This window comes from Schistocerca cancellata, chromosome 8 (assembly GCF_023864275.1).
Source record: "Schistocerca cancellata isolate TAMUIC-IGC-003103 chromosome 8, iqSchCanc2.1, whole genome shotgun sequence".
NCBI lineage: Eukaryota > Metazoa > Arthropoda > Insecta > Orthoptera > Acrididae > Schistocerca > Schistocerca cancellata.
Genome location: NC_064633.1, coordinates 595,055,671 through 595,082,873, shown reverse-complemented (window position 1 = coordinate 595,082,873; position 27,203 = coordinate 595,055,671). Strand labels below are relative to the sequence as shown.

The 27,203-nt window shown below is 44.2% G+C and overlaps 1 protein-coding gene across 1 annotated transcript in view; it reads right to left on the bottom strand.

Annotated features, from left to right (window-relative positions):
• Window positions 1-402: 402 nt before the first annotated feature.
• LOC126095091 (cytochrome P450 6a2-like) overlaps window positions 403-27,203 on the bottom strand; it is a 102,042-nt gene continuing 75,241 nt past the window's right edge. Inside the window, exons 4-6 of the mRNA XM_049909785.1 lie at window positions 22,179-22,400; window positions 8,377-8,625; window positions 403-2,603 (exon numbers count right to left, since the gene is read on the bottom strand). Of these exons, the coding sequence (XP_049765742.1) occupies window positions 2,419-2,603; window positions 8,377-8,625; window positions 22,179-22,400 (656 nt within the window). The 3' untranslated portion in view covers window positions 403-2,418. The remainder of the gene's footprint in view (window positions 2,604-8,376; window positions 8,626-22,178; window positions 22,401-27,203) is intronic.

The following is a 27,203-nucleotide window of genomic DNA, read 5'->3' as shown; positions in this document are numbered from 1 at the left end:
ACATTTTGAATATCAGTATGATTGCGATGACGACACCGACCGCTTGTTGGTCGCAGTTCGATACTGCCTAAAGATTCAGTAAATAGGTCAATTATCATAGATAAACAGCTAAAGAAGTAAGACAAAAATGGCTCTGAGCACTATGGGACTCAACATCTTAGGTCATAAGTCCCCTAGAACTTAGAACTACTTACACCTAACTAACCTAAGGACATCACACACACACCCATGCCCGAGGCAGGATTCGAATCTGCGACCGTGGCAGTCCCGCGGTTCCGGACTGCAGCGCCAGAACCGCACGGCCACCGCGGCCGGCAAGTAAGACACTGATTTGGGAAACTTATATCAGTGAAAGAAAGGAAATATCCTATTGTGTTTTTATTTGACAGGGGAACAGATAAATAAAATAACAACAAGTTCGACTTTATAACGTTTTCTTTAATATTTACAGTTTTCATCCACAGGAATGCCAAAAGGAAAAGAACTTCGTGAACTCTGTTTACGAGTAGTGTGTTTAGTACTGGATATAAAAGTTTATTCCTCAAGGTCCAGTAATATGGTACATGAGTATGGTTGTTCAACCACAAAGATGGTTTATCTTTCGTGTGATCACGATCCGTTCCTTATCTTGCCATGCAACCTCGTTACCAGACGACAAGCACACAACAACAGAAGCGGCTTAGGAGTTGATTATCCCTCAGTGGCGTGTCATGGGTCCACTTGGGCGGTTCAGGAATTACGAGTGTTTCAAGAGATGTGCCGTTTCTAAAGGCAGCTCGTGTCGGAATCATTATACGGGGTGAAAACAAAAATTAATCTGACTCATAGGTTTGTTTGCATTTGACAGTCATTGCAGTAAATGGTGATAACAACTTTCTGGCCCAGATGTAGTGTCATTCACTAATAGCGCAGAACGTGTGATCATATAAAGCTGATCTGATATGCTCTTAATGGTGACCCTTACGTATCAGCGAAAATGATTGTATTGCTCCAACGTTTTTAAAGGTGATCGAACATCCGAGGAAGCTTTGTAGACACAGCCGTCAAAGAAATCATTGCAAAGTCTCGCTAACCACTCAGAGAGAGAGATAGAGTACGAATTAGCAGAGACCATAAGTTTGTCCACGGCACCTGTGGTTAATATCATACACGACACGGTGAAATTGAACTCACTTGACTTGCCTACGTACGGAGCTATTAGCAATAGTGGACGACAATCGGCAGCTTTCCAATTCGAAGGTACGTTTGGCAACGTTGAAGTGAGACAGGGGGCCATTTTCCGTCGAGCTGTCACCGGCGACGATACTTGAAGTCATGATTTTACCCCCCGAACCAAAGAGCAGTCGAAGCAAACAACTTCCGATGAGTTAGCCTAAATGAAAGTAAAGTCAGACTCGTCGGTTGGATAAGTTTTGGGGACGATTGCTTGCGTTGCGGTGGGAGAGGGAGGGGGCATTATATTCCTGAGTTTCTTTCAAAAACGAACTACTTTTTCAAAGAAGAAAGTACTTTTCGCACAAAGACCAAGCGCCAGCTTCCGAAGTTCCGAAGTAGTCACCGAAAGCCCACCCAATTGATTTTGAATTGTTGACAGTCACCTTGCCCTCCCCCTCTCCTCCATCCACATAGTCACCCAACGGAGAACTTCTTCTTGCTATTGAATGAATTTCGTGTAGGTAATAAATTCAGTTCCAAGTTTACAGCATCATCAAGACAGAGACGCTTGTGTTTTAGAAAACTTAATTCTATTTTACTAGAATTCTGAGAACGGCACAGGAGTTGGGAAACGTGTACATTCGTCAATGGAAGATACTGAAAGGAGTAAATGCTTTGCTACAATCGCGCGTTCATTCCCAAGACGAGTATTTATTGAACCGCCCTCGTTACCTTCGGATTCCCCAAAGCTGTTTTGAGCCCCTACTGTGATAAGATCCAGCCATGGCTTGAGGATTACACGGTCACATAGGTCGCCAGCAGCTCGAAGTCCATCGGCCTCGCACCTTACTCAGGCACACCTCGAGATCCAAATGTCCAGGTAGAGCTGCCTGATGCAGTACGAAGTGTGACCCATTTTAGGTTGAGAAGCAGCCGTCGTCTGCGGCTGACACGGGCCCAAAAGCTCGTCTGTAGGGGGAGTGGAAGCGGGGGGCGGGGGCGGGGGGGGGGGCATAGAGTACTGGCGGGCTCTAATTCCATTGGCCTTCCAGAAAATCTCGTGCACCACTGGAACTGTAAGTATGCCGGCATTGATACGGAGTGTGGCCTGTCTTAACTGGAGAAACACCAACGAACTGGTGATGGGACTGATCCACAGACCACTTTGTGAGTCTCGAAGTGTTCCGTGCTCCAATGGATTCACGGGCACGACCACGAGCTGGCCGGGGGCGCCGCCCGCAGGGTGTGGGGCGCAGGCCGCCCTCAGTGCATTGGCAGCCACGGCCTGGGGATGATGCGGACCCACAGCCCCCCCGCCGGGGAGCCCAGAATCCTGTGCGGCTCGTACTCTGCCGGCCTGCCGGAGGAACGCGGGCACGGCCGGAACTCGAAGCGCGAGAGCAGCGCCGCGAGGCCCGCCTTCACCACCACCTGTGCGTATTTCTGTCCTGCAAACAGACGGGGCGAGCACACGCAAGTGAAATGAAATCTGAAAATTATAACACTAACTGACAGGAACACAGGTAAAGTAAAACCCAAATATCAAGGCTGAAAATCTGTAAATAGAAAGATTATGAATAACTAGTGGAAGGAAGTAAAATAGAAAGAGTGAACAGGATTGTTGTACCTTACACGCACTGAGGAAAGAATAAATGGACCTAGGGATAGATCTGGAAATGTAGATAAGTTTCATCTGAATGGAACCGAAAGCGGTGGTTATACACTGAAGATCCAAATAATCTGGTAAATCTGCCAGATATTGTGTACGACCACGATGACCACGCACAAGTGCTGCAAAAAATGGTTCAAATGGCTCTGAGCACTATGAAACTTAACTTCTGAGGTCATCAGTTCCCTAGAATTTAGAGCTACTTAAACCTAACTAACCTAAGGACATCACACACATCCATGCCCGAGGCAGGATTCGAACCTGCGACCGCAGCGGTCGCACGGTTCCAGACTGTAGCACCTAGAACCGATCGGCCACCCCGACCGGCAGTGCTGCAACACCACGTGGCACGGACTCGACTAATGCCTGATGTAGTGCTGGAGAGGATTGACACGAATAATCCTGCAGGGCTGTCCATATATCCGTAAGAGCACGAGTGGGTGGGGATCTCTTCTGAACAGCACGTTACAAGGCATCCCAGATACGCTCAATAATGTTCATGTCTGGCGAATTTGGTGGCCAGCGGAAGTGTGTTAACTCAGAAGAGTGTTCCTGGAGCCACCCAGTAGTAATTCTGGACCTGTGGGGTGTGTCGCATTGTGTCCTGCTGCAATTGCCCAAGTCCGTCGGAATGCACGATCAGACAGGATTCTTACGTACGTGTCACCTGCCATCTAGATACATCATGGGCCCCATATCACTCCAACTGCACATGCCCCACACCATTACAAAAAAATGGTTCAAATGGCTCTGAGCACTATGGGACTTATCATCTGTGGTCATCAATCCCATAGAACTTAGAACTACTTAAACCTAACTAACCTAAGGACATCACACACATCCATGCCCGAGGCAGGATTCGAACCTGCGACCGCAGCGGTCGCACGGTTCCAGACTGTAGCACCTAGAACAGCACGGCCACACCGACCGGCCCATATCATTACAGAGCCTTCAAGAGCTTCAATAGTCCCCTGCTGACATGCAGGGTCCATGGATTCATGAGGTTCTCTTCATACACCTACACGTCCATCCGTTCGATACAATTTGAAACGAGACTCGTCCGACCAACATCAACAGTGTAATGTTGGTGTCGACCGGCCCAGGCGAGGCGTAAAGATTCGTGTTGTGGAGTCATCAAGAGTACACGAATGTGCCTACGGCTCCGAAAGCCCATATCGATAATGTTTCGTTGAATGGTGCCAACACTGACACTTGCTGATGGCGCAGCATTGAAATCTGCAGTAATTTGCGTAAGGATTGTACTTCAGTCACGTTGAGCGATTCTCTTCAGCCGTCGTTGGTTTCGTTCTTGTAGGATCTTCTTCCAGCCGCAGCGACATCGAAGATTTGATATTCCATCGGACTCCTGATATTCACGGTACACAAGTGAAATGGTCGTACGGGAAAATCCTCAATTAATCGCTAGCCCGGAAATGCTGTGTCCTAATAACTGATGATGGTCGAAGTAGAGAGGACATAAAATGTAGACTGGCAATGGCAAGGAAAGCGTTTCTGATGAAGAGAAATTTGTTAACGTCGAGTATTGATTTAAGTGTCAGGAAGTCGTTTCTGAAAGTATTTGTGTGGAGTGTAGCCATGTATGGAAGTGAAATATGGACTATAAATAGTTTAGACAAAAAGAGAATAGAAGCTTTTGAAATGTGGTGCTACAGAAGAATGCTGAAGATTAGATGGGTAGATCACATAACTAATGAGGAGGTACTGGATAGAATTGGGGAGAAGAGGAGTTTGTGGCACAACTTGACTACAAGAAGGGATCGGTTGGTAGGACATTTGCCGAGACAACAAGGGATCACTAATTTATTAATAGAGGGCAGCGTGGAGGGTAAAAATCGTAGAGGGAGACCAAGAGATGAATACACTAAGGAGATTCAGAAGGATGTAGGCCGCAGTAGGTACTGGAGATGAAGAGGCTTGTACAGGATAGAGTAGCATGGAGAGCTGCATCAAACCAGTCTCAGGACTGAAGACCACAACAACAACATCGCCAATACTCCGACTATAGCACCACGTTCTAAGTCACTTAAATCTTGACAACTTGCCATTACAGCAGCACTAACCGATCTAACAACTGCTCCAGACACTTGCTGTCTTATACGGTACAGGAGTCATCCACCCAGCGCCGTAATCTGCCAGTTCACGTATTTATGTGTGTGAATACGAATACCTATACCAGTTGATATAGCGCTTCAGTGTAGGATTAAGGAAGACTGGCAACAGTAAGGCACGGATAATGTAGTGTATTCGAATTGACTGTGGTGATGCTCATGAACTGATACGCTGAGTATAGTACACGAATCTGCCTACTTGGGCTGCAAAACTACTGACGATGGTGGAAATAAAGGCCGGAAGTAGCATAAAAAGCTTTCTTGAAGAAGATAATTGAGGTGGCATCAGCAATAAAGGTAAGTGGTGCTGATACTGTTCTGATACTCTCAGTGTGTTTTTCTACGTGGAAGTTATTCCTTATCGACAAACGGTGCATTTAAGAAGAGCTAAACGTCCAAGAATATTTCAAGTGTCATTAGTAAATTGAGTAACGAATAAAGAGGTGCTGGGTCGAATGAAGGAATAATTACATTGTCCAATCACATGTACGTGACCACCTTTCAAAAGCCTGAATTACCAACTTCTGCAGCGAGAGACGTACAGGAAGACAGTCAGTGAGGTGTTCGAGGGTGCAGAAAGGATCCTCGGCGTGAACAGCCCCATGGATGTGATCCAACAGATTCTCGATTAGCTTCAAATCCGGTGAGTTTAGTGGCCAGGGCAGTACAGTAAACGCATTACAGTGCTCTCCGAACCACGCACGTACTCTGCAAGCTGTGTGACTTGTTGCACTGGGCAGTCACTAGATGCCATCGTGCCAAGGAACAAAAAAATTGCGTGCCGCGGTGAGCGTGGTATCTATGGATAGAAAAATGCTTGGGTTAATACATTGACCTTTCCAAATGGCGAGTTCACCCAGGGAAGGCTACGAAAACATTCCCCAGACGATAACGCTCCTCCTGTGATAACGTAGATTTTCGCGGCGCATCAAATACTGATGATTTTCACGGGTTTGCGGCCGGGTTCCATAGTTCTGACGACAACACGATATTTCGGCAGACCATCTGGCCGCCATCTTCGGGTGAGATTGAGTGCACGATCACGCCGGAACTGTCTGATGATATTATTAGCAGAGATAAAGGTTTTCCTTTAAGTAAGTCGTGGAATCCTATCACAGATAAAACAACCGGCTGCATTTTAATTTTGCGATTCGTCGCTTTTGACAGTTTTCACTGGTGGCGCCGCTGCAATTCTTCACCTCACAGAGGGCAGCTCCTCCGTTGCTCGCGCACGCGCAACGGCCAGTACCCTCGGTATAAAGGAGCCGCCAAATCTGAGGTCTCTTCAATCCCTACTGCCCTGTCTTCCCTCTTCATCTCCCACCCCATGTGTCTCCTGCCTCTTCGTGAACCCACGGTTGCCCCTGCTCTCTTCATCGCGCCGCTTCCCCTGCTGCCCCTTGCTCTCCCCTCCTTTTCCATCCTCCATGCCCTTTCCCTCAGCAGGTCCCGCCTGGCAGTTTTTTTCATTGTCGTGTGTGCTCCAAGTGGATTTTAAGTGTGTTGTTCCGGAGTGTTTTTACTACTGTGGCCGACTTTTAACGTGTGCATGTCCATTCAGTGTCTTCTCTGAGTTTTGAAGAATCGCCTACTGTGTTTTTTAACTTTCTGGTGACCTTTTTTAACTGTCCTCCATGAACGTCCATATTTTTTACCTCCATTTTCTCCCATTCTTCTGCTTTAAGTTCCCCTTTATCGCCTTATGAATGTACCATTTTATTCTTATTTTAAGTTCATGTCACTCGACTGACGAGCGGCGGATTGTGCCGCTGACGTCGATCTGTTGTAGAATTTTAGAACATGTGTTTTGCTCGAGTATCATGTCGTTTTTGGAAACTCAGAATCTACTATGTAGGAATCAACATGGATTCCGGAAACAGCGATCGTGTGAGACCCAACTCGCTTTATTTGTTCATGAGACCCAGAAAATATTAGATACAGGCTCCCAGGTAGATGCTATTTTTCTTGACTTCCGGAAGGCGTTCGATACAGTTCCGCACTGTCGCCTGATAAACAAAGTAAGAGCCTACGGAATATCAGACCAGCTGTGTGGCTGGATTGAAGAGTTTTTAGCAAACAGAACACAGCATGTTGTTATCAACGGAGAGACGTCTACAGACGTTAAAGTAACCTCTGGCGTGCCACAGGGGAGTGTTATGGGACCATTGCTTTTCACAATATATATATATGATGTAGTAGATAGTTTCGGAAGTTCCATGCGGCTTTTCGCGGATGATGCTGTAGTATACAGAGAAGTTGCAGCATTAGAAAATTGTAGCGAAATGCAGGAAGATATGCAGCGGATAGGCACTTGGTGCAGGAAGTGGCAACTGACCCTTAACATAGACAAATGTAATGTACTGCGAATACATAGAAAGAAGGATCCTTTATTGTATGATTATATGATAGCGGAACGAACACTGGTAGCATTTACTTCTGTAAAATATCTGTGAGTACGCGTGCGGAACGATTTGAAGTGGAATGATCATATAAAATTAATTGTTGGTAAGGCGGGTACCAGGTTGAGATTCATTGGGAGAGTCCTTAGAAAATGTAGTCCATCAACAAAGGAGGTGGCTTACAAAACACTCGTTCGACCTATACTTGAGTATTGCTCATCAGTGTGGGATCCGCACCAGATCGGGTTGACGGAGGAGATAGAGAAGATCCAAAGAAGAGCGGCGCATTTAGTCACAGGGTTATTTGGTAACCGTGATAGCGTTACGGAGATGTTTAACAAACTCAAGTGGCAGACTCTGCAAGAGAGACGCTCCTCATTGCGGTGTAGCTCGCTGTCCAGGTTTCGAGAGGGTGCGTTTCTGGATGAGGTATCGAATATATTGCTTCCCCCCTACTTATACCTCCCGAGGAGATCACGAATGTAAAATTAGAGAGATTCGAGCGCGCACAGAGTCTTTCCGGCAGTCGTTCTTCCCGCGAACCATACGCGACTGGAACGGGAAAGGGAGGGAATGACAGTGGTACGTAAAGTGCACTCCGCCACACACCGTTCGGTGGCTTGCGGAGTAAAAATGTAGATGAAAAGTAGATGAACAGTGCACTGGAGGCAGGACGACTGTACGACGAAGCATATCTTCAGAGAAGTCAGCATTCACCATGCCCCATCTGCGGATGCACGAGACCTACCCAAGTAAACCCATCGTACTGTATGGAGGTGACAGAGAACATTGTTGACACCACGAACGGAGAAAAGTGGCAGTGGCAGGAAATGACGAATATAGTGGCACAACTGAGACAACACTCCAAAGGCCCACGATATGAATGGAAGCTACTTGTGAGGAAGGGTGTATGAAGGCTTCTGAAAATTTAGAAAAGTTCTTCCTGAGTGTAACGAGATATCCTACATGCTGTATCAGCTCAGATGCTCAGACAATGTCGTTAACTGCGTTCGTGTGTACTTACCCAGACAGGCCCTGGGACCATCGCCAAACGGCCAGTAAGGGGCGCCTGTGGCACCGCCTTGGTTGTCGGCGAAGCGCTGCGGGTCGAAGCGCAGTGCGTCCGGGTAGTGGTGGGGGTCGCGGTGCAGCGACAGCACCGGTACATACACCATGGTGCCCGGCTGCACCACCAGCCCGCTGTCCGGTACCCGGTACGTCTGCGTGCACTGCCGCATCAGGTATGACTGCAGTGGGTACAGCCGCAGCGTCTCTGCACAAGGGTACAGTACACCGCCAGTCAAAAACGACTTTTTCTGTAGATACATGCGTTCTTACAAACACCCTCATCGAACATGTTTCAACATATGTAGCCCATTACTTTGATTTTTTAGCAATTTAGCACAACTTGACTAGAAGACGGGACCAGTTGGTAGGACATGTTCTGAGGCATCAAGGGATCACCAATTTAGTATTGGAGGGCAGTGTAGAGGGTGAAAATCATAGAGGGAGACCAAGGGATGAGTACACTGAACAGATTCAGAAGGATGTAGGTTGCAGTAGGTACTGGGTGATGAAGAAGCTTACACAGGATGGAGTAGCATGGAGAGCAGCATCAAACCAGTTTCAGGACTGAAGACCACAACAAAAGCAATTGTCTGCCTTCCAATGTCCATGAATTATCTATCCCGCACCAAACAGGTGCGAGTGACTTTGCTCACTTTTAAAACTCACAGCGTAACTTAATTATAGAAATGGATTAAATACATGTCTGCAAGAATACACATAACAAAAAATACCTCTCAATAGCCACAAACTGAAACACTGCAAAACAGACACACAGACACAAATAATAATTGCTATCGAAACTATATTTAAATCAACCAACAATGTAGCAATATACATATTAATCAAAATAGAAAAAACGACAGCCAGAACATGTATAAATAAAAATTACCAAAAAGGCGGAGGTTGGAGAATAGCTTCAAATAAAACAGTTTATGAAGAAGTAGAACCAGTGAGTTTGGAGAATAGCTTCAAAGGAAACAATTTATAAAGAAATAGAACCAGTGACAAGTGCAATGAAAAAGAAACGGATATCTTTCCTAGGACATCTGATGAGGACAATGGATAATGGAATGGAATAGTAAGAACGGCATTAGACGGATCGCAGAGTTCAGATACTTCAGGCAAAACATATCACACCACAAAAAAAATTGAACAACAGAGAATGGGAATGGTGATTTCGGATGAGGAGAGAACTGCACGATCTTTGAAAAAGTATTGGGCCAATAAGAAACAGGTCACTGACTATAGTGGTCTAATATTGGCCATTATAATAGATATATGAAGGGCTTATTTCAATAGTGGTACAAGTCCATTTTTGTCTATTCTGAGATACAGAGTCCTAGAGTTAAATGAGCGCCGAAAAATCTGCAGTTGAGATACCACAAATATTCAAGTACATACACCTAAATGTTTCTCGTATCTCAACTGCAGATTTTTCAGCGCTCATTCAACTTTAGGACTCTGTATCTCAGAATGAACAAAAATGGACTTGTACCACTATTGAAATAAAGCCCTAGCCATATATATCAGGAATAACTTACAAACTGAAGGAAATATTGGGTGACATACAACGAATCTGCTTTAACTTATGTCAACAATTAGGAGTAGCTCATGCCTGGATGAAAAAGAAAAAATTAATCAGCTATGTAAACAGAGTAATTGTAAATCGCTAGAACGGCAGTTCAGCTCAGTGTACTGACCCACCTGCAGTTTCACCACGTTTATTTAACTCGACTGTTACGTTACAAATATATGCCGGAAAGCTGCTTTGGAAATCTTGTTGAGATCAAATGAGCGCCAATTGTGACCGTTAGGTACAGAGATACATTTTTGAAGATAGGTTAAGAAAACGTAAACCTGTGCTTATACCATTTGCTGCCTTAGGTGTCTCCCCTTTGAAATTCTGAAGACAGCAGGGGTAAAATACAGGGAGTGAAAGCTATTTACAACTTCTACAGAAACCAGACAGCAGTTATATGAGTCGAAGGGCACGAAAGGGAAACAGTTGTTGAGAAGGGAGAGTGAGACTGGATTATAGCCTTTCTCCATCGTTATTCAATGTCTACATTGAACAAGCATTAAACGAAACCAAAGAAAACTTCTGGGTAGCAATTAAAGATCTAAGAAAAGAAATAAAAACTTCCAGGTTTGGTGATGACATTGTAATTCTGTCAGAGACAACAAAGGACTTGGAAGAGCTGTTAAACGAAATGGACAGTGTCTTGAAAAAAGGATATAAGACGAACATCAACAAAAGCAAAACAAGGATAACGGAATATAGTCGAATTAAATTAGACGATGCAAAGTGAATTACATTAGCAAACGAGACACTGTGAAAAGTAGTAGACGCGTTTTGTTATTTGGGCAGAAAAGGAACTGAAGGTGGCCGAAGTACAGAGACTATAAAATGTAGTCTGACAATGGCAAGAGAACCATTTCTGAAGAAGAGAAGTTTGTTAACATCGATTTCAATCTTAAGAAATCTCTTCTGAAAATGTTTGTCTGGTGCGTAGCCATATATGTAAGTGAAACATGGACCATGAACAGTTTAACCAAAATCGGAACAGAAGCTTTCGAAAAGTGGTACAACAGAAGAATGTTGGAGATTAGATGGGCACATCATGTAACTAATGTGGGGGTACTGAATAGAACTGGGGAATCAAGAAATTTGTGGTACAAATTGATCAAACGGAAGGATCGGTTGATAGGACACACTGTGAGACGTCAAGGGATCACCAGTTTAGTACTGGAAAGAAAGTGTGGGTGATAAAAATGGTAGAGGGAGAACAAGCAATGAACAAATGATAATTAATTGAAACCCTCAGCTGCCGACAGGTGTTGTTGATATACCTCGATGGGGACAGCTGAAAAGGTGTGCCCCGACTGGGACTGGAACCTGGGATCTCCTGCTTACATGGAAGACACTCTATGAATCTGAGCCACCGAGGACACAGATGAATAGCGCGACTGCAGGGACTTATCCCTTGCACGCTTCCCGTCAGACTCACATTCCCAGCTCTCCACAATCTGCACACGTATGTACCTAATAGATATTTGCCTATCCACTCGTTACTCGCTCCAACTAAAGTGACGAATCCCGTAAGAGTTCGGGCAACCTGTGCGTATTCGCACAGACGAAGGCCAATGGAAAGACGGGTGCTATGCAATGTGTACAAGAAAGACGACGGAACAATAAAACTTGAAGATTAAGGACAAAGTGCTTGGATAAAAAGGTTGTAAGGCAGAGATGCGGTCTTCCATCCCCACTCTTCTATCTATACATCGAAGAAGCAATAACGGAAATTAAAGAAAGTTTCAAGGGTGGATTGAAATTTACGTTTAAAGGATGTTTATGTAAGGATTCGCTGATGTTATTGCTATCCTCAGTGAAATGGAAGAAAAATTACAGGATCTGTTGGATGGAACGTAGAATCTAATGACTACAGAATATGGAATGAGAGTAAACCGAAAAATGCCAAAGGTAATGACTTGTAGCAGAGACGAGAATGGTGAAAACGTCAACATCAGCAATCGGGACCATGCTGTAGATGAAGTTACGGAATTCCGCTACCCAGGAATCAGAATTAACCATGACGGACGAAGGAAGGAGGACATATCAAGGAGAAAAGAAGAGGTGAGGTTGACATTCCTGGCCAAGATAACTCTGGCCTTAATTTGAAGAAGAAATTTCTGAGAAAATACGTTTGGAGCACAGCATTGTTTGGTAGCGAATCATGAACAGTTGGCAAACCGAAACAGAAGAGAATCGAAGGGTTTGAGATGCGGTGCTGCAGAATAATTTTGAAAATTTGGAGAACTGGTAATCAATGAGGAGGTCCTCCGCAAAAAGAAAGTGACAAAAAGAAGGGACAGGACATATGTACATATGTACATATGTACATATGTCAAGGCATCAGGGAATAACATCCACAATACTAGAGGGAATTGCAGAGGGAAAAAACTGTAAGGAAGACAAAGGTTTGAGTACATCCAGAAAATAACTCAGGATGTAAAGTACAAGTGCTACTTTGAGATGGAGAAACAGAGCAGGAGAAGAATTTGTGGTGGGCCGCATGACACCTATCAGTTGACTAACAAAAATAAAAATAAAGCATGTAATCCATGATTTTCTCCTTTGTCTCCTAACAAAATATTCTACCATGAATATTCTTGAAACCACTTTATCCTGTTTTATTCTCATCAGATGGTCTGGTCACTGAAGTCATCTGGAATTTATTATTCCTACTGTTTTCGCTTGTAGTGATAGCATGTGAACTTTTATGTTGTTCCTTTCATATAACTTCATGATTTATTATCACAGTATGGATTAAAGATGCTCCTATGGATACTCAAAGACTTGTAACTGGTGTTCTTTTATTTTAGTTGTGTTGTTGTTGTGGTCTTCAGTCCTGAGACTGGTTTGATGCACCTCTCCATGCTACTCTATTCTGTGCAAGCTTCTTCATCTCCCAGTACCTACTGCAACCTACATCTTTCTGAATCTGCTTAGTGTATTCATCTCTTGGTCTCCCCCTACGATTTTTACCCTCCACACTGCCCTCCAATACTAAATTGGTGATCCCTTGATGCCTCAGAACATGTCCTACCAACCGATCCCTTCTTCTGGTCAAGTTGTGCCACAAACTTCTCTTCTCCCCAATCCTATTCAATACTTCCTCATTAGTTATGTGATCTACCCATCTAATCTTCAGCATTCTTCTGTAGCACCACATTTCGAAAGCTTCTATTCTCTTCTTGTCCAAACTATTTACCGTCCATGTTTCACTTCAATACATGGCTACACTCCATACAAATGCTTTCAGAAACGACTTCCTGACACTTAAATTTATACTCGATGTTAACAAATGTTCTCTTCTTGAGAAACGCTTTCCTTGCCATTGCCAGTCTACATTTTGTATCCTCTCTACTTCGAACATCATTAGTTATTTTGCTCTCCAAATAGCAAAACTCCTTTACTACTTTAAGTGTCTCATTTCCTAATCTAATACCCTCAACATCACCCGACTTAATTCGACTACATTCCATTATCCTCGTTTTGCTTTTGTTGATGTTCATCTTATATCCCCCCTTCAAGACACTATCCATTCCGTTCAACTGCTCTTCCAAGTCCTTTGCTGTCTCTGACAGAATTACAATGTCATCGGCGAACCTCAACGTTTTTATTTCTTCTCCATGGATTTTAATACCTACTCCGAATTTTTCTTTTGTTTCCTTTACTGCTTGCTCAATATACAGATTGAATAGCATCGGGGAGAGGCTACAACCCTGTCTTACTCCCTTCCCAACCACTGCTTCTCTTTCATGCCCCTCGACTCTTATAACTGCCATCTGGTTTCAATACAAATTGTAAATAGCCTTTCGCTCCCTGTATTTTACCCCTGCCGCCTTTAGAATTTGAAAGAGAGTATTCCAGTCAACATTGTCAAAAGCTTTCTCTAAGTCTACAAATGCTAGGAACGTAGGTTTGCCTTCCCTTAATATTTCTTCTAAGATAAGTCGTAAGGTCAGTATTGCCTCACGTGTTGCAGTATAGTTAAACACTACATTTCCATTCGATAGGTCAGGACTGGTCAGATGATCGTGTGCTTGCACATCAGTAACTTTGCTATGTTGAGGGATGGAGAGTGACTAAGCTGTTGTATGTGCCGTGACGTCAGCTGCTCACATGTTTCTACGCGTCTACCTGTTTGGGTAAGCATTGCTCGTGTTGTGCCCCCAGCCCCCTCTCCGCGCCCTCCCCAAGAGCTACAACGCCTGACAAGGTGGCTGAGCAGCTTAACGGTGCGGGCATATGGGCGTGGGTAGGAACACGCACGTACGCATTGTGCTATTGAAGTATCTATTCATTATAAAAGGTGAACTTCATGCAATAAACTTAATAATTTTTGAACATGCTTCTGTTCACTGATTTAAAAAAAGAAGATGTTACACTCCCTACTTCACCCTCTTAGGCATCGATTTCTTTTTTAATTTTTAAAGGAGCCTTTTTTACCTCAGAGTTTGGGCTAGCTCGAAACCAGATTTTATGGAAATTGGCTCGGCACTTATTCGTGAAAAGAAAACAAATAATTACACCATTGCATTTACATAACACACACCAAAAAAGTTTTGCATCACCTCAGAACCGAGGGTTCCGGAACCTGTACAGAAATTTGGAATATAGATCAACGTAAACATCATTTTCGCCATTTTCATTGCTCATGAAAACCACACCTTGCCTGTTGTATCACCATACAGCGAGACCATCAGAGGTGTGGTCCAGACTGCTGTACACGCCGGTACCTCTAATACTCAGTAGCACGTCCTCTTGCATTGATGCATGCCTGTTTTCGTCGTGGCATACTACCCACAACATACTATCCACAAGTTCATCAAGGCACTGTTGGTCCAGATTGTCCCACTCCTCAACGGCGATTCGGCGTAGATCCCTCAGAGTGGTAGGTGGGTCACGTCGTCCATAAACAGCCCTTCTGAATCTATCCCAGGCATGTTCGATACGGTTCATGTCTGGAGGACATGCTCGCCACTCTAGTCAAGCGATGTCGTTATCGTGAAGGAAGTCATTCACAAGATGTGCACAATGGGAGTGCAAATCGTCGTCCATGAAGACGAATGGGTCGCAATATGCTGCCGATATAGTTGCGCTGTCGGTCGGAGGATGGCATTCACCCATCGTAGAGACGTTACGGCGCCTTCCATGACGACCAGCGGCTTACGTCGGGCACACATAATGCCACCCCAAAACCGCAGGGAACCTCCAACTAGCTGCACTCACCAGACAGTGTTTCTAAGGCTTTCAGAGCCTGACCGGGTTGCCTCCAAACACGTCTGTAACGATTCTCTGCTTGAAGGCATATGCGACACTCATCGGTGAAAAGAACGTGATGATAAACCTGAGCATCCATTTGGCATGTTCTTGGGCTCATCTGTACGGCGCTGCGTGGTGTCGTGGTTGCAATGATTGTCATGGAGGTCGGAAGTGAAGTTGCGCATCATGCAGCCTATTGGCCGGCTGGGGTGGCCGAGCGGTTCTAGGCGCTAGAGTCTGGAACCGCGCGAGCGCTACGGTCGCAGGTTCGAATCCTGCCTCGGGCATGGATGTGTGTGATGTCCTTAGGTTAGTTAGGTTTAAGTAGTCCTAAGTTCTCGGGGACTGATGACCTCAGATGTTGTCCCATGGAGCTCAGAGCCATTCGAGCCAAGCAGCCTGTTGAGCACAGTTGTAACACGACGTCCTGTGGCTGCACGAAAAGTATTGTTCAACATGGTGGCATTGCTGTCAGGGTTCCTCCGAGCCATAGTCCGTAGTTATCGGTCATTCACTGCAGTAGTTGCCCTTGAGCAGCCTGAGCGAGGCATGTCATCGACAGTTCCCGTCTCTCTGTATTTCGTCCATGTCTGAACAACTTCGCTTTGGTTCACTCCGAGACGCGTGGACACTTCCCTTGTTGAGAGCCCTTACTGGCACAAAGTAACAATGTGGACGCGATCGAACCGCGGTACTGACCGTCTAGGCATGACGAGCAGTGTACCTCCTTCCCGGTGGAATGACTGGAACTGATCAGCTGCCGGCCTCCCTCAGTTTAATAGGCGCTGCTCATGCATGGTTGTTTACATCTTTGGGCGGATCTAGCGACGCCTCTGAACAGTCAAAGGGACGTGTATCCAGAGTCAACACCTATTTTCAGGAGTTCTGGGAACCGGGGTGATGTAAAACTTTTCTGATGCATGAATTACCTTGGATTTTAGTTTTCTATCTCAGTAGTTCATGCACTAGAGGTTTTTGTGTGTAATGTGTGTAATGTTAGTATTCTGCATGTCTCTTGTTTTGTTAGCCTGTCACTGCACATAGAAAATTGAATTTTTAAAGCAGTCTAAATTATGTTCCCGGTTACAGGTATCAGTATACTCCTTTCATTTGTTATCCTCTTACGAATATGACTATTGTGTAGAATAGCAATGAGAGGAAGGAGAAAACCTATTTTTTGCAAGCTATGCGGAACTGTAAATCCACTATCATCTCTCAGGAAGGAGAAAATCTATATTTTGCAAGCTATGGTAAACTCTAAATCCATTATCATCCAAAGTACAAAATACATCTTTCAGGAGATGAAAGTAGTTAAGTCCGAAGTCCTTATGAACGTAACTTGTAAGACTCGTTTCGTTTTTAATAACTTCACAACACAGGAAAACCGCCCAGGAGGGAGACTGATTCTTTCCCCAGATTCCACCTCCTCACCACTCCTTACATCCCCATTGTTACCGCAGTGTGTGCACAAGAATCTAGAAGAATTCTTTATACTATTAAACAGAGACGTTCAATTTGCCTATAGGAATTTTTTCTTCGGACACACATAAAATTCACCAAGTAACAGAGGAACTTATCCGAGAAAGTATGATAACAGACTTGGAGATGGTTACCAGTAAGCACAAAATAATGTACGTTGATTATGTCGATAGGAAAATATATAGCTTAAAACAATTAAAGGCTCACGTTTTCGAAACCCCGTAACTGTCTCCCATTGCGAAACATAAGTTTGAAATTTGGCTCAAAGGTCCCGAAAGGCTTCCTCTGTAATGGGGCTAAAGCGACGTCACCCTTGGACTCGCTGACGCTACAAATAGCATGGTGTAAGCACATGATAAACAAATACCAAAGGTCAGAACTTCATGTGAGGATGATGGTGGGTTAATGATGTCATATTGGCACCAAATTTCATTATAATTCCGCCGAATCTCGTCCTGGACGTGTCCCATGATGGGACGGTTGGAAGATCGTCATACCCCTTCTCACTCACATTTTATCCCTTCTCTTGACGTCGCTGGAATCGCTGGAAGAACGTAAAGTACCTAGCGACTGGAAGAAAGCGCAGGTCGTTCCCATTTTCAAGAAGGGTCATAAATCAGATGCGAATAATTATAGGCCTATTTCGCTTACGTCAATCTGTTGTAGAATAATGGAACATGTTTTGTGTTCTCGTATTATGACGTTCTTAGATAATACAAATCTCCTTCATCATAACCAACATGGATTCCGCAAACAGAGATCATGTGAAACTCAGCTCGCCCTATTTGCCCAAGAAATTCACAGTGCCGTAGACACTGGCGAGCAGATTGATGCCGTATTCCTGGACTTCAGGAAGGCATTTGATACGGTTCCGCACTTACGTTTAGTGAAAAAAATACGAGCTTACGGAATATCGGACCAGGTTTGTGATTGGATTCAGGATTTCCTAGAAGAAAGAACACAACATGTCATTCTTAACGGTTCAAAATCTGCAGATGTAGAGGTAATTTCGGGAGTACCGCAAGGAAGCGTGATAGGACCTTTATTGTTTACAATATACATAAATGACTTAGTTGACAACATCGGTAGCTCCGTGAGGCTATTTGCAGATGACACGGTTGTCTACAAGAAAGTAGCAACATCAGAAGACTCGTACGTACTCCAGGAAGACCTGCAGAGGATTAATGCATGGTGCGACAGCTGGCAGCTTTCCCTAAACGTAGATAAATGTAATATAATGCGCATACATAGGGGCAGAAATCCATTCCAGTACGATTATGCCATAGGTGGTAAATCATTGGAAGCGGTAACGACCTAAAATACTTAGGAGTTACTATCCGGAGCGATCTGAAGTGGAATGATCACATAAAACAAATAGTGGGAAAAGCAGGCGCCAGGTTGAGATTCATAGGAAGAATTCTAAGAAAATGTGACTCATCGACGAAAGAAGTAGCTTACAAAACGCTTGTTCGTCCGATTCTTGAGTATTGCTCATCAGTATGGGACCCTTACCAGGTTGGATTAATAGAAGAGATAGACATGATCCAGCGAAAAGCAGCGCGATTCGTCATGGGGACATTTAGTCAGCGCGAGAGCGTTACGGAGATGCTGAACAAGCTCCAGTGGCGGACACTTCAAGAAAGGCGTTACGCAATACGGAGAGGTTTATTATCGAAATTACGAGAGAGCACATTCCGGGAAGAGATGGCCAACATATTACTACCGCCCACATATATCTCGCGTAATGATCACAACGAAAAGATCCGAGAAATTAGAGCAAATACGGAGACTTACAAGCAGTCGTTCTTCCCACGCACAATTCGTGAATGGAACAGGGAAGGGGGGATCAGATAGTGGTACAATAAGTACCCTCCGCCACACACCGTAAGGTGGCTCGCGGAGTATAGATGTAGATGTAGATGTAGATGTAGAGCCATTTGAACATTCTCTTGACGTCTCTGGGATGAAGATCCGGTCCGCGTCGCCCTGCACGGAAATAACGCGGTATTCTTTCGAATGGTCGATAAAAAAATATCGCACGACCATGTAGAACCGATACGAAGAGGTATCAGGGCCTGGCATAAAGGACACAAATGAAATCAACCCAGTGGGGCTCTGACTGCCATACCTTTAGCCGTCGAAACCACAGTACGCAGTACAATGAGAAGCAGAACGACCCGCATCAAAACACTCTCCGGACGATTCAAACCTTCTCTAAGGATACCTTGGGCCAGAAACTTCTTTGTGCGTGACCGCAGACCTCTGCTTTGCAGTGCGACAGCAATTTCTACCCTAGAGTGCAGGACAGAACCTCTAGGGATCGTTCAAAACCATTCGATGAAATCTGAATGTGTTCTAAAGGGGCAAAGAATGCTTTTGCTTTTGCAGTTCTCTTGTTTCGCGTCCTCATGTCATCACTGGGGGCGGAAGAGGGGGGGGTGGAGATGCGGCAATAAAACGGCAAAGATCCCCTCTAATTAAGACCACCCAGTTCGGAAACTCTCTCGTTGTTACTCACCCACATTTGTTGATCGCTTTAATAATGTGCCTGTACATTTTATTTATTTTTTACTTTCACGTGTCGACAGCTTGTTGTTTGAAGCCCCGCGAAGCCCGAGGGTTACAGCACAGCATGTCACGCTTTTGAACCATTACAGAAGGAAGCTGTTGGCATAACGGATACCATCATCGTATATATTGTTGTGGACTTCGGTCCAGAGACTGGTTTGATGCAGCTCTCCATGCTACTCTATTCTGTGAATGTTCTTCATCTCCCTGTACCTACTGCAACCTACATCCTTCTGAAACTGTTTAGTGTATTCATCTCTTGGTCTCCCTCTACAATTTTTACCCTCCACGCTGCCCTTCAATAATAAATTGGTGATCCCTTGACGCCTCAGAATATGCCCTACGAATCGATTCCTTCTTCTAGTCAAGTTGTGCCACAAACTTCTCTCCAATTCTTTTCAATACCTCCTCATTAGTTATGTGATCTACCCGTGTAATTTTCAGCATTCTTCTGTAGCACCACATTTCGAAAGCTTCTATTTTCTTCTTGTCCAAACTATTTATCGTCCATGTTTCACTTCCGTACATGGCTACACTCCATACAAATACTTCCAGAAATGACTTCCAGACACTTAAATCTATAGTCGATGTTAACAAATTTCTCTTCTTCTGAAACGCTTTCCTTGCCATTGCCAGTCTACATTTTATACCCTGTCTACTTCGACCATCATTTTACTCCCCATATAGCAAAACTCATTTACTACTTTAAGCATCTCAACTCCTAATCTAATTCCCGCAGCATCATCCGATTTAATTCGACTACGTTCCTTTATACTCGTTTTGCTTTTGTTGATGTTCATCCTATATCCTCCTTTCAAGACACAAGAATCAGCTTAGTGACCCCAAAAACTGTTGAACTATCAGATATGCATGCAAAGCACCTGGTGATTTATTAGGTTCACATTTAACTCCCACTCACCCACATCTTATCCTTAAGGCAGTCAGAATTTCCCACCCTAATAGTACGAGACCGTAAATCATATACTTCCCAGTTTTGGTTGCAATTGGTCCACACTTTCCACAGTTAGTTCCTTCCTAAGGATGCAAGTGTGTAGACCCTTCCTGCATTTTACTATGACATACTGATACAGTGTGAGAGGAGAGTGAGTTTAGTAAAATAGATGAGAATTAATATATAATGTTTGAAACCAAAATGTCCTTTCATATCCAAATCAGTGTAGGGTATCTATTGAACTGGCTTTGACCATAAACAACCCCTGACTTGTCACTATCAGGTCCATGTATGCCACCTGCCAGACCAGGCCAGCTTTGGCAGAAAACAGCCACTCAGGTGGACCAGCTGGGTAACTGAAGAGCAACATGATATTCCAGTATCATGTCCGTATAGATTATCACTTTGGACGGCTTTGACAGAGAAAGGTGGGTGACCTTCCACCAGAATGTCCATGTAGGTCAACTCCCAGACCAGCTTTGATAGAAAACAGCCTGAACAAAACGTTGTTCATCTTCTTTTAATGGTCAGTAGTGTACATTGGCAAGAAGTTGCGACGAATCATTTTTAGAAAGATAATAATCGAAAAAGCCGTGTGTATCACTCAGAACTTGGGTCCATATGAGCAGGCATCGTCCGCAGCCACATCACAAAGGATTCTTCGTTTAAATCCGAATAACAGGGACTCTGACGGGCTCACAATAACTATTTATGTGCTTTCCTGAATGTATCTATGCGCATGCCTTTTTGTTGGCTGGGATTAGAAACGTGTCATGTAGTGGGAGAGATTTGCTGCCTTCCTTCCTTTGCCTGGCCACTACTGTTATACCATGACAAGTTCTGCAAGAGTAGGAATTTGTTCAACTTATTTATAAAATTGTTGTTGCTCAGAACTTACTAAATCTCCCGCAAATTGGTTATTGGGCAGATTCAGCAAAGTTTCAGAGAATGAAGTTAAAGGAGACTTGCTGCAAGATGGCAAAGAGAGAATACTTGCTACCTTCAGTGAGTAGACATTTGCTTCACGGGCTCCATCGAGAATGAACTTCACCGTATGTGGCCATGAGAGATGTCTCCACCTTAGAGCCAAGTACACAGGCTGAGCTATATGCAGAATTTCCAGCTGCCAACGCTGCTATCTTCCACACACACACCATTCAGGGGAGCAAAGGATAGGCCGTCAATGTAATCACTCAGCTAAGTGGTATGTGTGCCTAGTTAATTTACGCCAGGGTCATTTGTGCAGTTTTAACCTTCTCATCCAGGTAATTGCGCCCACCATGCGCTTTGGCGATTCTGCTGAATTTTGTACTAGATTTTCCAGTGTTCTTTCTTTAAACCACGGACCATTTTCGCAGCCGTTGGCCGTATCTTTGTTGTGGTTCCATGTTGTATTTCCATGTGTACACCCACCGGAGACAAGGCTATCTTTCATAATTAGAACCCTTTGCTTACTTATTAAATGTCTACCTGTTTAATTCCGTAGTTAAATTAGTTATTCAGTGTATTATGGTAATAAACCAAATTGTAATAGTGCCTACTAGTTTCCTTCTGTAGTTAGATGACCCGCATCATTAATAAATGCGTATGAGGTAAGTACTTTTGTACTTAATTGGGCTCTTGCCTGGCATAATTTATCTTAAATTTATATAATCTTATGGGGAGCTTTCCTTTTCCTCTGGGTCACTGGGTATCGGACTTCTATCATCGTTAAGTGTATGATAAACAGTTCAACTGACACTTCACACTGTGAAGAGCCACTGTGCTGCCACCGATATGTTAATGTAGGTCATCTGTCAGTACTGAGAGTAACCAGCCACATAACTGTGAACTGTGCATCCATGTAGGGCATCTCTTGAACCAACTTTAGTTATGACTTATCCATGTTGAGTATCTCTTCGAGTAACTTTGGCGGTGAACTACAACCTACCTGCCACTAGCAGGTCCATGTAGGTCATCTCCTGGATGGCGTCGTAGGTGATCTCACCCCCATGGCGGCAGAGAACCGCGTCCACTTCCTTGTGGGCGCGTGTCTGCAGCACGGGGTTGGTGGACAGCTCGTGCAGACAGAAACTCATAGCCGACGACGTCATCTCGAATCCAAGTGTGAACGCCAACAGCAGCTGCGCCACCACCAAGTTGTCAGTTACCTCTGGAACAGCAACGTGGCCTCCAGTGTCCCTTTAAGTAACAATGTGTCAAACACGCGCTAAATTTATGTTTGGTATCAAAGTGCACTGTATTTTGCACGAATGTCGAGTTCATCTTATTCGAAAATGCAGTAAGTTGTCATTCAAAAAATTACTGATAGATGCCGGAAGCCAACTGTAGCACGTCGTTTTCTTCGGTCGAGCCTGGCTTTCTTTTATTTTATTACCTATTTCTATATTTATTCAACGTTCGGTTCCATAGCAATCAATGTGTCTCGACTTTATGTGGATGACCCCAATTTCAATACCCGGTACGGTCAGGGGATTTTTCTTGATCGTAGCAATTGAAAAGTCTGCGAGCAGCCTCATGAGTCTTTCCGCAGAGGCTAGCCTTGCGTGTCTCGCCTGGGGCCGCGCAAGGTTCGCACCACATTCAAATCCCGCCTGCACGTGTTCCGTGGACCTGAAGTGGTAGAGTGGGGGCACTAGCGTTGTGTGTGAGTGCCAGCTACGACTGCTGATAATTTAAAAAATATCGGTATTTAAAAGTATCATTATAGGACCTCAATATATCGAATAAACGTCTGTATATCGATATATCGACGCAAAACGTATTGACATACCTGCCAAAAAATATATCGGCAGCACATCGGATGTTTAAGTACTGGTTTATTATTATATACCCTGTGCATCAACAAGGTAGCAGCGAAGAACACGACCTACCAGACGACCCAAGTACAAATACGCCCAACTAGCACGTACAGTACAAAAAATGGTTCAAATGGCTCTGAGCACTATAGGACATAACATCTGAGGTCATGAGTCCCCTAGAACTTAGAACTACTTAAACCTAACTAACCTAAGGACATCACACACATCCATGCCCGAGGCAGGATTCGAACCTGCGACCGTAGCGGTCTCGCGGTTCCAGACTGACGCGCCTAGAACCGCTTGGCCACACCGGCCGGCATCACGTACAGTAGCCCACAACACCAGCAGAGAATTCCCGGACCTGGCCCCCACTATGGAACCCTTAATCCAAGAAATCCCACCCCTCCCTCATCTGGACTGCAGACAGAACAATCAATAACACCAAACACACATCACAGAGAACCAATCATTACACTCAAGACACACACACACAAACTCTAGAGCTCCTACCTACACCTACACTCACAACCACACCTGCTTCAACACCCACACACCCTAGCACCAAGTTAATTCTAATTATAGTTGGCTCTGAGCACTATGGGACTCAACAGCTGTGGTCATCAGTCCCCTAGAACTTAGAACTATTTAAACCTAACTAACCTAAGGACATCACACACACCTATGCCCGAAGCAGGATTCGAACCTGTGACCGTAGCAGCAGCGCGGCTCCGGACTGGAGCTCTTAGAACCGCACAGCTAATTATAGTTAATTATAGGAAATAGGCTGTAAACACAATAAGCACCATAAGAGGATGAAGGTGGTAAATGTTAAAAAGAGAGAAAATGTACAATACTAATGCAAAAGGCACCACTGCCAAATGCCAAATGTAAAATATGTAAAGCACGCAACCTACCCTCATAAACAACAACAATTGTATGCTCTTACATCCAAATACAGATGACAGCAAAAGCCACCAGTACTGCAAAACTACTTTACTATATAATCCTATAACTCTAGCATATTAAATCTATTATATTTATTCTCACTTCACTTTACAGTCACTCTAAATTTTAATGTGTATCAAAAATTGCCTAACTTTTCAATCAGAAAAAAGGAACAACGTAAAACTCAAAACTTAAGTCCCCAAATGACACAACTTACACAACCACCTCAAAGTCCAGTAGGTAGTTACACTCACAAATACAATTGCCTATGTCTGTATTAAATTTACTAAATATTACCAATAACCAATTAATGTAACTAACACGTAATACAAGTAATGTAACTCACAACCAACACAATCAACTGGTTATCTTTCCTTCCTTTTCCTCATCTTCATTCTTCTCTTTTTCTTTCAATATAGTATAACTAGATCATGTAAAATAAGTAACTTTGTAAATGTAAGAGTAAAATTGTAAATATAAAATTGAAAAACAAACTAGCATGTAAAATTGTAAAAGTAAAGTTGGAAAACTGGTTTTAAGAGATGACAAATTTGCACTGATGCAACAAATAAAATGTAACAGAATAATAAAATTTATCCTCATACACTCCTGGAAATTGAAATAAGAACACCGTGAATTCATTGTCCCAGGAAGGGGAAACTTTATTGACACATTAAATATAAAATAAAATAAAAATATTGGCACTCGATACAGCCATATCGATATCGGTACATCGATGTACCAGTGAAAAAGATATGGCCTGTATATATCGAACTTTTTTGGAAACTATATCGATATAACGATATTTTAGCGGCAGCCCTAGTTACAGTTGTTAGCTGTGTTATTGTCTAGTTCTTGTGTAAGCTTACCGGTGTGACAATGCTTGCTTATGAAGAGTGTTTTTAATGGAGGGTGGTTCCCCAGCAGGCGGAAACTTTACGGAGTGTGTGACATGGCAGTTTAGATTGCGTTTTCCTGCCTCGAGGCGTCCAAATCGTGACACTGTACGCGATTTAATTCGCAAATTCCAGACGACAGGTTCAATTCGTGATGCACTGGTACGCTCACAATTCTAACACAACGGAAGGTTGACGACATTTCGGACATCATGTTGCGGAGACAAACCAAATCAGTGACGAGATTATCGCAAGAGGCTGAAGTCTCTCGTACGACAGCATGTAAGGCTGAAACCGAAGAACTGGGGATGTATCCGTACAAAATTGCTTCTGTGCAATATTTACATTGTACGGGCCATGTGAAACGAATAGCGTATTGAGAATGGTTTCAGCGATTTGTTAATCGACGTGGAGCTGATGTTTTGGATCGAACCTTTCTCACTGATGAGGCTTGGTTTCACCTGTCTGGCTACACTGAATCCCAAAATTGTCGGATTTGGCCATCAGAAAATCCACATGCCTTAACAGAAACGCCACTGTACGCAAAGCAAATCGGAGTATGGGTTGCCATAACGTGAGCGCGAATCATAGGGCCGATCTTGTTCGATACTACCATCACTTCTGGTATGTATTGTTCCCAGATAATGTATCCATTTATTGCTCTGCTGAATGTAAATGAGATCTACCACTCATGTTTCCAAAAAGACAACGGTACTGCTCATACAACATATCAGTGCGTACTATGTTTGGATGAAATCTTTGGAGAAAAAGTAATTGTGAAAGGTCTCTGTCCTCCGCGCTCACCGAATCCGTCTCCGCCCGACTACTTTCTTTCGGGAGCGTCTAAAACATGTGTGCATCAAAATAACCCAAAGACAACACATGAATTGAAGAAAGCGATAAGTGATTATCTGAATTCGATTAGACGATGAGTATTGGTAAAGGTGTTCGCAAATAAATATAAACGTTTTAAACTAAGCATTCAAGAAAGAGGAAAATATTTCCAGCACCTGCTGTAATACACTACTGGCCATGAAAATTGCTACACCACGAACATGACGTGCTAAAGACGCAACATTTAACCGAGAGGAAGAAGATGCTGTGATATGCAAATGATTAGCTTTTCAGAGCATTCACACAAGGTTGCCGCCGGTGGCGACACCTGCAGGGAGCCGACATGAGGAAAGTTTCCAACCGATTTCTCATACACAAACAGCAGTTCACCTGCGATGCCTGGTGAAACGTTGTTGTGGTGCCTCGTGTAAGGAGGAGAAATGCGTACCATCACGTTTCCGACTTTCATAAAAGTCGGAATGTAGTATATCGCGATTGCGGTTTATCGTATCGCGACATTGGTGCTCGCGTTGGTAGAGATCCAATGACTGTTAGCAGAATATGGAATCGGTGGGTTGGGGGTGGAGGGTAATACGGAACGCCGTGCTGGATTCCAACGGCCGCGTATCACTAGCAGACGAGATGACAGGCATCTGATCCGCATGGCTGTAACTGATTTTGCAGCCACGTCTCGATCCCTGAGTCAACAGATGGCGACAACAACCATCTGCACGAACAGTTCGACGACGTTTGCAGCAGCATGGACTATCAGCTCGGAGACCACGGCTGCGGTTACCCTTGACGCTGCATCACAGACAGCAGCGCCTGCGATGGTGTAATCAACGACGAACCTGGGTGTACGAATGGCAAAACGTCATTTTTTCAGATGAATGCAGGTTCTGTTTACAGCATCATGATGGTCGCATCCGTGTTTGGCGACATCGCGGTGAACGCACATTGGAAGCGTGTATTCGTCATCGCCATACTGGCGTGTCACCCGGCGTGATGGTATGCGGTGCCATTGGTTACACGTCTCTGTCACCTCTTGTTCGCATTGACGGCATTTTGAACAGTGGACGTTACATTTCAGATGTGTTACGACCCCTGGCTCTACCCTTCATTTGATCTCTGCGAAACCCTTCATTTCAGCAGAATAATGCACGACCGCATGTTGCAGGTCCTGTACGGGCCTTTCTGGATGCAGTAAATGTTCGACTGCTGCCCTGGCCTGCACATTCTCCAGATCTGTCACCAATTGAAAACGTCCGGTCAATGGCGGCCGAGCAACTGGCTAGTCATAATACGCCAGTCAGTAGCATGATGAACTGTCGTACGGTGTTGAAGCTGCATGGGCAGCTGTACCTGTACACGTCATCCAAGCTCTGACTCAATGCCCAGACGTATCAAGGCCGTAATTACGGCCAGAGGTTGTTGTTGTGGGTGCTGATTTCTCAGGTTCTATGCACCCAAATTGCGTGA